The sequence below is a fragment of the Malaclemys terrapin genome, chromosome 2 (assembly GCF_027887155.1).
Source record: "Malaclemys terrapin pileata isolate rMalTer1 chromosome 2, rMalTer1.hap1, whole genome shotgun sequence".
Taxonomy (NCBI): domain Eukaryota; kingdom Metazoa; phylum Chordata; order Testudines; family Emydidae; genus Malaclemys; species Malaclemys terrapin.
This window is the reverse complement of record NC_071506.1, coordinates 75,527,079-75,542,744: the sequence shown is the minus strand read 5'-3', so window position 1 is coordinate 75,542,744 and position 15,666 is coordinate 75,527,079. Positions and strand designations below refer to the sequence as shown.

The following is a 15,666-nucleotide window of genomic DNA, read 5'->3' as shown; positions in this document are numbered from 1 at the left end:
AAAGAAAAATTTCTAATCTGGAATTAGCCTGTTAGAGATCTTAAAAACAAAGGATAATACTGATGTACCAAGTACTGCAGTAAAAGGAAATTATTCCAAGTAGAACTACCTTCTGTCTGATAGAAATGAAAGACAAGTTTAGATATTCTAAGAAAAAAAAACTGTATCTAAATATACAATATTGGATAATGTGCATTCAAAGTGTAAATATAAACATTTGCCTACTTACCATTTTTGTCTCTTCGCTATTAATTAAGAATTCAGCTATTACTTCAGCTCCTATCATGTCATTTCCACATGCCTGGGGAGGAAGGGAGGGAAAAAGGCAATTGGTTGAAGAGCTGTTTTTATTTCCTTATTAACAATGTTCTTCTGAACTAAATTGCTACAAATACTAGTTCTTGCAACAGTGTGTTGTTTTGGGGCACTTCAAACAAGCAAAAGCATGCACAATTTGAAACAGTAAACAGGGACCTGCAGAAATGCGACCAGTGCCAGCACACTCCCTTTATTGCCTCTTCTAAGGTAGATAGGTAATTTTTAAGCACTGACCAAGGTAATTTTTAAGCACTGATCAACCTTCCAGGCCTAGTGAGCCACTTCATTAATGAACAGAGTTCCAAAGACCAATTCTGTTGTTTACATCATGACAGTGCATCTGAGATTCACCGTATGTTGTGAGATGATCAGCTCTAAACTATGGATTTCATTGAGAATTACAGAAGGTTATACAGACTTGCACCACTCACACAGCAAATAAAAGGGAGTCTTCTGAAGGAGAAAGTTAGCCAAACCACAAGTATGAAGTTGCCTCTTTCTATGGTTGGCTAGAAATAAACCAGTCATTAATACTGAGGGACTACATTATTCTGTAAAAAACAGTAGTCAGTTGAGAGATTAAGAAAGTGGTCTAAACAACACCTTTTCACAGGAAATCAACTTGATATGAAAGAAATGTACTAAACGTTTCAGAATAACAAACTTTATGATAGACCTCTTTGAATAACAAAGGTCATTATAAGAGGAAATTCTGCCAAAAAGAGACATGATCCAAAGTGGCATGATAAGTATAGGTTATTTTAAATAGCAAAGGGTTGATTATGAAGCTACTAAAATAATAATGAAAGGTATCAAAAAATATCCCTGTTACGTAAAAGACTACATGAAACAATTTATGTTAAAAAAGCCAATGAGAACTGAAAATCTAAGCAAACTAACTCAAATGTAACATAAGGAATCAACTGGTAACAGAGTTATATTAATTGATTATAAACATAGCTGATATTTATTATAAATATGCAGATTAAGTGATCCTACCTAATTAGTAAGAAAAAATAGGTATTGATGCAAAGGTTAAGAATGCATAAAAAGTTTCACCCTGCTGCTGTTATATCAAGCTTCAACTATCTGAGAACAGATGACTCAAATGACTTTAAAGGGTGTGTAATTTAAATAATCTTATTAAAATCAGAGATTAGAAATACTTTACATAATATCTGTGCTTCAAACTTTTACACTATTTGCCATCAAAAGACTAAGCATTTGCCAGCTTTTAACAGTCCCTCCCCCCAAAAAAAACAGTTACAGCAGAAAATAACTGTAGTAACTCTCATATTTGCAGACAAATGTTGCCTTTTTAATAAAAGCAACATCTCAATATTATGCCACAGAAGAGTAAGTTTAAGAATAAAATTGTTTAAATTGTAAAAAATAGTTCGGCAACAGTTAAACATTCTTAATTACTCACCAACTCTTTTGTTGCTCCATTATGCTTTGCACTGAAATCTTTAGGTTGGAATTTCCAAAGCAACGATAAATCAGTCAACAAAAGTGGAACCTTCAATGGATTTCTAAAGGCTACTTCCACTGTTACTGGTTCTATTAAGAAAAAGCTATTATGTACTTTACATAGGAGTACGTATTTCAATAAGTGATTACAGGCTATATATTCCTAATATGAGCTGAAACTCAATAGTCACCTCAAACAAGCCATATCACAAAAAGTAGCTTTGTTAGTTCCACAACAGCAATGGAAAACTTCCTGCAGATTACATTTAAAGACTTATGATTTTTAAAGAATCCATACGCTATAAATTTACCTTCTACTACAGCAAGTGGAAACTTGGAGTTATCTGAATAGCTGTTCAAACAATACTGCGTCGGTTGAAAGTTTGAAGGTATTATTCCTTTGTTAACCACAGCCACAACCTGTTCTTCAAGCTCCTTCCATTGGTGAGAAGATTCACAATCATATTCCTGATCAAGACTTATATGTGTGGCTGCCTGCTTTTCACCTAGTAGAGAACAAATAAAATTAAGTGGCATAAGAGAGTGGTGCACAACAGTTATAACAAAGAGCTGTATTGGCAGCTTACCAGAGACCCAAGGATCATAATCAAGTTTTATATCTGATTCATTTGATAACACTTCCCAAGCGGGTCATGTGAGATACTTTATTGCACTTCACAAGTGCACGTGAATACACTCACAAAATGTATTCACATTTTCTCAAACCATTTGATTTTAAAACATAGGTGCAGATAATCTTCAAGAGTTTCACAATCTTTTTAAATACACACACTTAAGTGTGAAAGCGGAATAAAAGCTAAACTAATTTACGACAGCAAAAGTTCAGTTTATAAACTAAAAATAGACTAAAAGTCTACACTAAAATACAGAAAAAGATATACTAATTTGCACTCAGCATTTTATCTGAGAATTTCAAAACACTTCAGACATTTTACCTGAGGAGGCAGGTAAGTATTATGGCTATTTGGCACACAGATAAACAGAACCAGTTGAAGATTATGATCAGTGTTTCCCAACATGTATAGTACAGACAGACCTCTCAACTGTTCACCAGAGTCTTAGCTTTTACTTTTAAAAAGTGAAATCTGTTATGGTTGTGAAAAAAATCTTCAAAAGGTGAAGCATGTAACTAATGCAGTAACGGTTGCTTGGGCCTGAATCAATAGCTCTGAGATGCTGACTACCCAAATAATTGTAATGGGAGCTAACTCAAATGCCAATGACAGTTAATGCCGATATAAAGAATTCCATTGTGCAATAAAACATGTAAGAAACACAAGCAACTATTATATTATGAAGATCTACACTAATGTTTCCCAAAGTTGGTTTAGTGATGACCTAATGGGGGTGGGAGGACATGGAAGATTTATACATTAATGTGTAGGCCTTCAACTACAAATAGCAGAGGGTGGAGAAAATGCTTTCAGAACATGTGGAACTACTCCAATAGCAGATCTGAGGGTCAACCTTGGCAAGTGTTGTACCTTCCAACCCACACCTCTTGGAAATTTATTAAAGCAAATTGGCTCTCAAAGTAAAACACTCTATGCCAATCTAGACCAGCACATACTCTTACTCATTATATGCATCTAAAAATGGGCTTGTAATAAACCCCATTACAAAGAAGATATTCTGGTTATAAAATTTTGTATAACTGAATTTTAATATTTTTAAAAGTTCAGAATGCTACATAACACCTAATCCAAAAAGTGATTACCTTGTTAACTAAAATAATTTTAATCGTTGCTATTAACTGTCAAATATAGATATTTCTATCCTTGCTCAGTAACTTAGTACAGATCATTCAATTATTCATAAAAATCGTGCTCATGTTAACACTCCTCTACGTTACTGCAAAATAGAGACTTTTTTGGATCTTCTTATGTTCTCTTACTTTTCAGGCTAATTTATTCTTTAACATACTACCACATAGCATATATAAAAGCATCAAGACAGTTTTTTTTTTTTTTTTTTTTCACATTTCCTCAGTTAAAGTTGTTTTCATTAAGACTTTGTTACTTCTTAAATGGCTTGGATCCATATAAATCACACTCATCTTTTTCAGTGTGTCTCTGGGTGCTCTTTTCCTAGCCTATTTAACATATTTCCTCCAAGGATCATAAATACACAGTAAAATTTAGTCATTACTACTCTACAATAAATACATTACATTTTGTTCAGACACAATCACTACATTAAGCATGTTTCACTTATTTACAAAAAAGAATCAAGTAAAATAATTTATACAGCTGTGTAGAAGGCTAGGCAAATCTTTCTTCTGTAAATTTTATGCCAATAAGTTAATTCTGAAAGAAAATCCTCTAGAACTATTAAATGGAGGTTTCCTAACATTTAAACTTTAAAATTCCCTCAAGTGACAGGAAATATGTTCTCCCTTAGTATATGTACATAACTCACTAACATTGGAAAGTTATGTACACTAAAGAGTGAAAAGTATTTGGACATTATGCATTTATCTTTCAAACTTTTTTCAGTTTTTGGTGTAACCGTGTGGTGGTTGGCAAAAAAGTTTCAGTAACAGCACCTTTAACTGCCAAATATATAAACTCCACATGCTTGTTGACCGTGTGTAGAGTATGATTTAAAGTGTGATGTTAGCACTGTTAGTTAACACATGGCTAATGTGTTTTTAAAAAGTCTAGTATAGACAAGGCATGTAGATGTGCTCAGCAAGTTAAAGGCTACTGTTTCAGAGGGACTTGCGCGGTCATTTGGACACTTTTGAAAATCCTATCCATAAGAGCCAAGCTTTATATGCAACGTGTATAAAAAAGATCCAGCCCAGGACTTCTTTTGTATGTATGATTGTGTGTGCAAAACTTACTGAAGAAAAGCAAAGTCAAATTATTTCTGAAACTTCTAGATCCATAGCTGTTCTTGCCTAATGAAGGACTGCTCTGTACAGTCCAAGTCCAGCTCCTTTGAAAGCTCTCTCGCACACTCAAGAGCCTCCCCTTATTGGTCAACAGTTCCATACTTTCAGTGAATGGACGATCACAGATCATGGTGGATCAGCATTTCACTGGCTGAGACTAACCAAGCCTGGCACTAGACAGATGTAGAAGTGTTCAGACTGCCTTGGAGAGACATTGCAGGATCAACTTTCCCTTTTGGAAATTAAAAAGGACAATACAAGGGGTCAGTCAGAGTTCTCTTTTGTTGGTGTCACCAAAAAGAGCCACTTGACTGAGTTGATTTGACTGGATGTCTAAAACAGTGGGACTTTCCAGTTCCCACGAACTCTAGGTCCATCACTCCAGCCAATCAAAAGTTTGAAGTCATCAGCTGGGAGAACGAGAGTACACCAACAAACTAGTTTAGCAGGTTACCCCTTCTGGAATTTCTTACAATCGCCTGTAATTGTCTGCTGTGCCCACATTGATCAATAAGGTTAAGGATCTAAGTGATCTATGAATATAAAATGTCAAAGGGGGATCCTAAGATAGAACTTTAAAGGGACCCAGGAAGGAACCCACAGACTGAGCGATCCAAGCTAAGAGGACCAATATCCTAAGGATTATGGATACAGAACTGGAGAAATATGCTTCAGGTAATCTATTAATTTATACTGATTTATCTGCATTCCATTAAAAAACGTGCACCTACCCTTTATGAATTCCTTGACACATTTTAGAAATAACTCTAGTTACCCCTTACATTAGTATTATTATTAATAATAGTACTACTACTAATAATAATACTGAATAGCTGAGGACAGGAGTCAGAATGTACAAAGGCCCCCAGAGAAATACAAATCTCTGGTTTGGGCAAATTCCCCAGCTGCCAATTCTGCTTGTGATGGCATCAGAACCTTTTGCTCCTGACATAACTATTTGGCTTGGAAATAGTTGTGGCATACTGGAGAATAAGGAGCAGATGATTAAGTATTAGTAACAAAACTTTTCATTTTATGTGTAAATATCCTTTAAAAAAAAATATATATGTTCATTTCCAAGTTTCCTTAAGGTGTAATTATTTAAGGACCCATTTCATGATGTTTATATGGACTCACATTAGAATACCCAGTAGCTACTCCCAAGCTATTAAAAGCAATCAAAATAGAGGGTAATTGGTAGGGTCCTTCCAATTCCACAGCCGTGAAAAATGTGTCTCAGACCATAAAATAAGCCTTTCCCCGTGAAATCTGATCTCCCATTGGCTACTGGCAGTGCCCCAGCTAAGGGGGGCTCTTAGCTGCAAGTCCCTGCTGGGCTGGGAAGGGACAGGATTTGTCCTTCCCTTGCACGGCCATGCTGGGGTGTGAGAGAGAGATCACACCCACCTCCGAGTGCATCTCCCTGCTGCAGGTAGCTCCCTGCCCAGCACTGGAGATTCCTGCAGCTGGAGGAGACTTGTGGAGGTGGGTCCGATATCCCCCAGCTACTGGAAGTGCCCCAACCAGGGAGCTCCTAGCTGAGAGTCCCTGCTGGGCTGGGGTGAGACAGGACTTGTCCTTCCCTTGCATGGCAGCTGGGGGAAGAGCAGGGGAGATCAGACTCACTTCTGGGTGTCTTTTCGGTTGGACCCCCCATGCAATTTCAGATGTGAACGGCTGAAAATATGAAATTGACCAATTTTTTAAACGCCTGACCATGAAATTGATCAAAATGGACTGTAAATTTGGTAAGGCACTAGAAATGGGTACTGATTGTACCTCAGGGATAAGGTCCTAACTTCGGAGGTGAAAGCATTTCAAATCCAAGATTCTCCCCTGATTGAGGGAAATTTAATATAATTTAGTAATCAGCAACAAGATAAATAAGTTTGACCTATGAAACTAGCTTATGAGATAAATAAAGCTGAGATGACTTAAAGAAGGGAAAAGAATAAAACTGATTAGGCTGAAGAAATATTTAAGTTTCTTGTAGGTTACCTTATTCATATCTCTTTTGGTCCATCATAAAACAGTTGTATCAAACAATCACTGAAAATTCACTAACCTTCTGCTGGTCGTCTATCATGTCCAAAGAATACTCGTGTTGCAGAATTGTTAATATATGGTAAAGGAAGTTGTGGTAAAGGGCCATCAGGTGATAACTGAGTTACATTCTGGAATGAGAAGAGGGAATTTTTTTCGTAAATGCATTGCCCCTACATAAATATGCTTTCTACAATCCATGTTTAAAAACTGGAGACCAACTTACTAGTTCGGTTGCTATGCATTGATAAAAGGCAAAAAAATGAAATCTACTGTATTTATGCTATGCTTTATCCATTTCTTTGCACAAATTGCCAAAATAGTTCAAAAAACCTCAAAAATTAAACAGTGAAATGAAAGGAGTGGACATAGCTCCCTATTTTAAGAGTGGGGAATCTATGAAAAGATTCGTAAATAAAAGAATCAACATTTTAGTTCACCACTCTAATCTTAACTTTGTCAACAGGTTTCTGATAAACACATTAAGTTGTAAAGCTCTGTCCTTTGTTTCAATATTTAGTAACAAAATACATTGGTTCTGTATTACTGGGTAATTTTAATGATACCCATCTTTTATACTGTACTCTGACTATGTGATATGTAAGCTCACATTCTTTATTTTAATTAGCAATAATTGGGTATCTATTGTACTTTTCATCCTTTTTTATATTTTAAATTAAGAGACTATTTCTCAAATTAATCTTTCCCACTAAACAAGAAAAGTTTGTTGTTGCATACAAGTTCCAAATCCCAATCATACGCAAAGACACCAAGATCCAGCTCACTGAATTTAATCTTCTCTACACAGGTAGTAGGGACAAGAGTAAATCTAACAGCCCTCTAAGTAGGCCCCTTCAAAATAGGTTGCTATAGTGCAAAGATGTTTTGGAAAAACAAAACTATGTATGTATGTATGATATATTTCTAAAATCCGGGTTAAGGTGGAATCATTCCTAATTAAGTCTCCAGGTATATTAATGATTTTGAATCTGCAACGCTCTCAAATATTAACTTAATATTTGTAAGCTTACGGCAATAATATAGCTGGAAATTCAAAAGCAATTATAAGCAAAACATGTGGACATCAGCTTCTCTCCTATGCTTTTTTGGAGGATTTTAGTTCAACGGTTGCAAAGAATTCATTAATTCAGGATCCTGGGTAAAGAAGATACTAATTTTAAAATATTTAAGGTACAAAGTGTTCATTTCTAATACTAAAGTCTACATATACAATTTGCTAACTTGTTCTTTTTTAAAATAAGCTTTTCAAATTGACATTTAATTTGTGTGCAGAAAGTGATACTGTGTGCACTGTACATTCATTCTATGGTTACTCCTGCGGGAATTCTGCACCAAAAAATTTAAAATTCTGTGCACAATATTTGAAAATTCTGCATATTTTATTTGTTAAAATAACACAATATAATCATTCCAGTTTCAATTATTTTGGTAATTTATTTCAAAATACCGGTCAGCAAATATGTCTGTAACAATAGAGAGACACACAAAAAAAGATTCTGGTAATTTTTTTTGACAATTTGTTTGTTTATTTCTTACCAGGCATATTAATACAGAACTTTGAGTAATTCATTTAGACTACAATACAGAAACATATTTCCTGCACCTGTCAGAAGCAGTGCAAAGGCTTGGGGGAGTCAGGGGTAACAGAGGAGCTGAGGATGAGGGAAGGAGCCTTGAGTGAACTTTGTGGTTGTTGGATGTGTGTGGGAGAAGTACGGAACAGGGTGGGGTTGTTTTTTGGGGGGGGGGGGGAGGGGCGGGACTGTTCGAGAGTTGGGGAGCTCCCCCATGCAGACCCTGGCTGACCCCAAGCCTCTCCCATTCAGTCAGGCACATCTGCCCCAACCACCCACCCTCATGTATCCCTGCAGCACTACTCCCATTCAGCCCCTGGCTTAATGCTGTCACCCCTCTAGCTCCTGAGCCCACACCCCCAACCTATCCCCCTCACTAGTCATTCTGAACTGGAGTTTGTGCAAATCCTCCCTCACCCCCCTGCAACTAGCAGACCGGTGTGCCCCACTCTGTTCGTCCTAACCTGCCTCTGCAGGCAGGGTGCTGTGATGAACTTCTACTCCTGGGGGAATTCTGGGCCACTGCACACAATATTACTTTTCCCCCCAAAGAAAATACATTCTGCCCAAGAAGTGCTGCAGTTCTGCCTTTTGCCCACCAGATGCCACTGTGGCACCAGAAGAGCAGCATGAATGCAGCTGGCTGTTCTCGCACCACAGCAGCCTTTAGTGGGTGAAAGGCGGAACTGAAGCATTTCTTGGGCAGAATGTATTTTGAGTGGGAAAAAAATTCTGTGACCAGAGATGAATTCTGCACATGCACAATAGTGCAGAATTCCCCCAGGAGTATATGGTGTACTATGTTTCAGAGTCAGGTACACTCTACTATCAAGTAGATGCAATACATCATCTTAGAATTACTTTAACCCATTGCTGGCTGGAAATTAGAGTCTAGAATCCCCTAAAGCATACATTAATTTAATCCATGGTGATTTTCTGCAGTTGGGGCATTCTTTTAAGCATATTGCCACTGAACTAGAAGTAAATACTAAGTAGATTTGGAGATAAAAACCCATTCACTAACATGAACTCTATTCACTACTCTCTCTGACAGATGTTTGAAATACCCAAGGGTACACACATTAGTAATACTTTTATAACTGATCAGGTACTTTTTTAAAATTTGATGGAATAAGAGTTAAGTAAGGTTGCCAATTAACTTTAATGGTTACCAGGGTGGATAAAAATAAATGATTAAAAATAAAATCAATAAATTTGGATTTTTTTTGATAAAATGCTTTGAGGAAAAAAGCTATGTAAACAAAGCTTTAATTAAGATACTTTATAGCTCAAAGATATCAACATGGAATATGGATTATAAATTCTAATTCTACAGTATGCGACAATAAATTCTTGTAATGTTTAAGATAGGTTTTGTAAATGATTTCCAATAGCTCATGGATTAGGGACCCAATATTATGGGGCTCCAGGGGCTTCTATATAGATTATTTAGGTTAATCTTTCTATCTACCCAATGGGACTCAGTGCTCAGTCTAGAAGCAACCAGAGATGCTTAGTTTTGCAGTTCTCAAACTGAGGATTTGTGTCTCCAGAGATAACAGGCTTGTTAACAGCAAAAATGTTTTTAAATAAATAAATAAATAACTAAATAAATATTGAGGTGAAAAATAACAGACCTCAACCCTATTGTCCCTCTGCAAATTTGTGTACAGAGTGTCAATCCCTTACCTCTCTCTATAAGTGCAAAGTTTCAAAAATTTCAATGAATAGAAGATTGTTGGTGGCGCAACAGATTTGGACAAGAAGAAGTCTGGAGAGAAATGTGAGAAGGGAGGGACAGGCAATAGAAACAAAAGTGAAACTGTTTGAGCAGCATATTCCAGAAGTCTTGAGGTCTTTCTGAGTGTAGCCTTCATTGATTTGAGATCTACCATAACATTCTCTCACTAGAAGAGAAAACCTATAATGGCAGCAGGCCATAAAAGAGACCAAGTTTGGGAATATTTTAATGAAGTTCCTCTACCTGTGGGTAAGACAGGCATGTGTGCAAAATGCAAACAGTGTAACAAAGAAATGCAAGGCCTGGTTGCCCGAATGAGAAGTGTTCCTTCCCAGGAGGAAGCTGCTTTGAAGATGATGAAAGGAACATGTCTGAACACGCAGGATCTTCAAGTTGGTAAACGTTTTTATTTCATACTTTTTTCTTAAGGACTGCCTGTCTTCCTTCTGGACTATTCTTGAATTCTCATGTTGGAGCAAAAAATATAGTTGTTACTCTATGGTACTATCATTTTAGATGTTGTGATAAAAAATAAAATAAATAACTGAAATAGGCAGATCTTCCTTTTACAATTTCATCTTTAAAGTAGTACTGAGTGTCAATAAATGCAATGAGTAATACTAAATGAGCAGTATGGTAATAATAATTGAATAACTGCATTGACTTATTTTGTTTAGGACAATCCATCCTCAATATACAGGATTCTGAAGACTATCCACCTTCAAGACACCATCATTTTCTATAGTTTCAGCATTATCAGCCAATGATAAGTGATTCAGTTACATCATGTATGTCACATAGCCACAGTATATCACCTGCAGCAAAAAGAAAAAACTCTCTATCATCCAGAAACAACCATAGATATGGTTCTTATCACAAACTTCAGATTACAAAAAGAGATAATTGATGAAAAAATTGCCCAGTTTATTTATGCAACAAACTTTCCTTTCTGTATGATTGAGAACGCACACTTCATTAACATGGTTCAGTCATTAAGGCCAGGATACAGTCCACCCAACAGAGCAGATGTCGCAGGCAAATTGCTAGATAAAGTGTATGAAAGAGAAATTGAGCAGTGTGCAAAAGGTCTAGAGGGTAAAATTGTTACCCTGAGGCTTGCCCATAATGAGCCGGTTGTATGTGCTTGTGTGACAACAGAAGAAGAAGGGAATGTCTTCCTTACACACACACACACACACACACACACAGCAGAATATTTACAAGTAGCAGCAAACTGTGGGGAAAAAATTCAAATGTCTAGTACGCAGCTTGGTCACAGACAATGCTGCAAATGTATCCAAGATGAGAAGAAATTTAGAAGAGAGTCCCAAGCGAATAAAATACGGTTGCAGTGCTCATTTGATGCACCTCCTAGCAAAAGACTTCATTATTCCAGAAATAAAGGCAAATGTTGTTGAAATTGCAAAATACTTCCGTAACAACCACTTTGCAGCAGCTGCGTTGAAAAAGGTGGGAGGAACCAAGCTAACTCTCCCATAAGGTGTGTGATGGAACTCAGTAGTGGACTGTTTTGAGCACTATATCAAGAACTGGCCTAATCTGATAACAGTTTGTGAACAAAATCATGAAAAAATAGATAGCACTGTCACAGCCAAAGTTCTCAACATTGGGCTTAAGAGAAATGTTGAACACATGCCGAGTACCCAGAAGCCTATTTCTGTAGCCTTGAACAAAATACAGGGAAATAGCTGCTTTATTGCTGACGCTGTTGCAATTTGGAAGGAACTGACTGAAATCTTAAAAAGAGAAATATGCAATGACAGAGTTAAATTACAAGCATTAAAAAACAAATGGGGCAACACTATCTCCAGCTTATTTTCTTGCAAATACTCTCAATACTTGGTACCAGGGTCAAATCTTAACTGCTGAATAAGAGGAGTTGGCTATGATATGGACATTCAGCAACCATCCCTCCATAATGCCAACTATAATAAACTTCAGATCTAAGGGTGAACCATTCAAGAAATATATGTTTGCTAATGATGTTTTAAAGAAAGTCACACCAGTGAACTGGTGGAAGTCACTTAAGCACTTGGATTCAGAGACAGTTGAAGAGATAATCTCACTTTTAACAGCAGTAGCTTCTTCTGCCGGTGTAGAAAGAATATTTTCTTTTGGACTAATTCATTCCAAACTGAGAAATCGTTTGGGACCTGAAAAAGCAGGAAAGCTTGTTTTTCTTTTCCAGATTACAAAGAGGAAAAATGAAGGTGAGGACAACTGAGTTAGCTGCAGATGCCAATATTTCCATTTCCCATGTTGACCTGGCTGACATAGTCGAAGCCTGAGCAATATAGCTTTGTGGGGGCCCCTGTGGATTGGGGCCCCAGGCAACTGCCCTGCTTGCTATCTCCCCAACGCCGGTCCTGGCGTTTAAGTATGCAGAAAAGCAGTAGTTGTGGCACAGGTGGGCCGTGGAGTTTTTGTTGCATGTGGGGTGAGGGGGAACCTCAGAACAAAAGTTTAGAACCCCTGCTGTAATACGCATAAGATTGGTGCAGTGAAAGTAAATATAGTATTTTAATTATGCAAATACATAGTAAAATTCAGCTTGGAAACTGAAGAATAACATTAGAATCGAAAAGATATTGTAAATGCTAAGTCACTGAATTCTGTTTTTATGTAAGACGATTATTAGTTAACAGAATTTAAACTAATCTTTAAGAATAAAAAAAATGTACATCTTACCTTGTAAACATAAAGGTATTCTCTGAGGAAGGTCCCTTGTTGAGCAGCAGGTTGTTTGCTGTCATTGATCAAAATATGCCGGAAGGCAGACACAGCATTATCAAGCTGACGAAGTGTAAAAGACTGACGACCAATTGTGAAGTTAATATGATCCTCTGCAAGAGACCAACCTTTCCCTTTGTAAACTTGCATGGCTTGACAATAACAACGCAAGGCATGTTTCTTCTGCAAGAAAATGAAATTGAAACTGTTCCTCAAATATTATTACTCTGTGATTGAACCAATTCAATTTTAAAATTAGCAGAGTCAAATAGAGAAATCATTTACATCAATGAAGATTTTAGTTCAATAATTTTTTTTTAATTGTTATTGAAGGTGGGAGAGCAATGCAAGCAAGGGGGTACAACACAATATCCAGTCAGCATTAACCCAGAGGTGAATGGAAAGATTGTTGCTATAACAGTACTGTTATGACAACTGGGCCTATAAACTGTAAAAAGTGAGTGTAAATTCATAACATGTCACAATAATGTACAACAACAAATGTGAATGGGAAAAGATGCAAGAAAACCAGACAGAGAAACTGGATTAGTCTAAACCAAAAAGGCCATATTGATATAATCCAAGGACTGTTGAAATTATGTTTGTTAGACAGATGACATAGAGCCAAAAATTAATAAACTAAAATTGGTGTGTTGGATATCAGGCCTAATTGTCGAAAAAAATATATATATGAGGGGATGGGGTATTCCACCCATAGCTCCCTTTAGGAGTCCTTAAAAAAAAAAAAAAAAAAGATGGGGGGGGAGGGGAAGAGAAGAACTCTCGAAAGAACAAAAAGATCAGAGAAGAAGAGATGAAGGCTACTGGAGCAAATGTCACCATGATGGCTGCCATCCCCACTATTTCCTGGGACCCCAGGACTTCCATCATCCTGATCCTGAGAAGTGTCCTGACTAGAACAGACCAGAGAGAGGGAGCCAGATGACTTCACCAGCCCCAGCTGAATCCCCAACACCTCCTGGGATTAAAGGACTTCAATAGCAGCTCATCTCAATTAACTTCTTCCCCCACAAAGGACAGTTATTGCCACCTTCAGTAGCATCTAAGAGAGACTGTCAAACAAGGCGGTGTTTTCCTTTAAAAACCCTGTCCAGCGAAAAGGAAAGAACAAGGGATGTTGTTAAAATGAAAGCCTTAATACTTTACATTTCAAATGCTTGAACTGATTCTCCTTTACTAGATCTTTAATAAAATGTTTTAAAAGATTTTTAATTATGTTTGCCATGGTATTAAGCAGACTGGGCTCTCTGTGTACCAAACCCTGGGCCTCATTTAACAATGTTTAATGTTGGACAATGACTGGTTTATAGTAACCCCTCTGGCCTTTTCCATCTAAATTAGCACAGCAGTACTCACTATTAAATCTAAACTCTAAGGCAATACATTTTAAAATATTCAGTAATGGCTACTATCTTGAAGCATGCAAGCACTCAGAAGTGCTAAAATACTGAAACAAATACTCCAGGAATTGTACATATGCCTAAAGGTCAAGTAAACGTCTCTCCTCTCTCATGACCCTAAGTGCCTCACAACTAATATATTTATCCTCTCAATACCCCTGTGATGTATTATCTCCATTTTACAAGTGGGAAATGAGGCTCAGAGGGCCTAAGGCCTTGTCTGCACTTGAAAAGTATACACACACACCCCTGGTAAAGCTATACTGGCAAACCCCCTAGTGGAGACTCAGCTTATACACCAAACCAAATAAGATAGAATGACCAAAGGACTTTTTTGCTAGTATAACTGCATCTACACTACAGCTTTTGCCAGCTGTGTAATTTTTTCACACCTCTAACAGACCTAGCTACACCAGTAATACTATTTTCTAGGGTATGTCTACACTACCCGCCGGATTGGTGGGCAGCGATTGATCCAGTGGGGATCGATTTATCGCATCTAGACTAGATGCGATAAATCAACCCCCGAGCGCTCTCCCGTCGATTCCTGTACTCCAGCTCAGTGAGAAGCGCAGGCGGAGTCGACGGGGGACCGGCAGCAGTCGACTCACCGCAGTGAAGACACCACGGTAAGTCAATCTACGTACGTCGACTTCAGTTACGTCATTCACGTAGCTGAAGTTGCATCACTTAGATCAATTCTCCCTCCCCCATCCCCCTCAGTGTAGACCGGTTCCCAGTAATTTGCCCACAGTCACAAAGGAAGTCTATGGCAGAGCAAGAATTCAACCCAGGTCTCCCAAGCTTTCCCACTGGAATTCCTCTCTGTATGCAAGAAAAATTTTCAAGTGCCCTAAAATACACACCTAGATGCACTGGGATGCGAAAGAAAGAATATGAGCCTTAAAGATGAACTACAATGCTAAAACTAAGGTAAACTAAATTGTAACACCCTTAAATAACAAGGCTATCAGTGGAATTCAGTACTCCAATAAGCTAACCAACCTTTCTGAAATTCTCCCCAGGGCATAATTCTGGGATATCTTATGTTAACTAAAAAGTGACAATGAAAAAATTGTGAAACATTGGTATTGTAAGCCATTAATTTCTGTCACCCTACTGCAGACTTCCGGCTTCTACATGATCCCACATCAAAGTCAGGAAATCCCACATACTATGGACCTATTTAGGATTGATTCAACTGCCAATTAAGATTCAGAGTAGATAACAAAAAACACAGCTGATCAATGTGTCTAATGATCTTAAATCATGAACACGTCTTTAAAGTAGTGATCATCGATTTGTGGCCATTTCTTGGCTGCATCAACACAAATTGTTACACCCTGCTTTTCACCTAATAGGCCAGTACCACAAATGGGATTTAAAAAATTATTTTTTTTAATGTTTTAC

At 37.4% G+C, this 15,666-nt stretch overlaps 1 protein-coding gene across 9 annotated transcripts in view; it reads right to left on the bottom strand.

Annotated features, from left to right (window-relative positions):
* Positions 1-15,666, bottom strand: part of TRAPPC8 (trafficking protein particle complex subunit 8) — a 113,853-nt gene that overhangs the window by 43,297 nt on the left and 54,890 nt on the right. For all 9 annotated transcript variants that reach the window (XR_008443849.1, XM_054018457.1, XM_054018459.1 and 6 more), the window contains 5 exons: positions 12,794-13,018; positions 6,771-6,879; positions 2,100-2,294; positions 1,748-1,878; positions 230-301 (listed from right to left, as the gene is read on the bottom strand). Coding sequence is in view for 8 of the 9 variants with exons in the window: in XM_054018457.1 (XP_053874432.1) it covers positions 230-301; positions 1,748-1,878; positions 2,100-2,294; positions 6,771-6,879; positions 12,794-13,018 (732 nt within the window). In the remaining variant the exon portion in view is untranslated. The remainder of the gene's footprint in view (positions 1-229; positions 302-1,747; positions 1,879-2,099; positions 2,295-6,770; positions 6,880-12,793; positions 13,019-15,666) is intronic.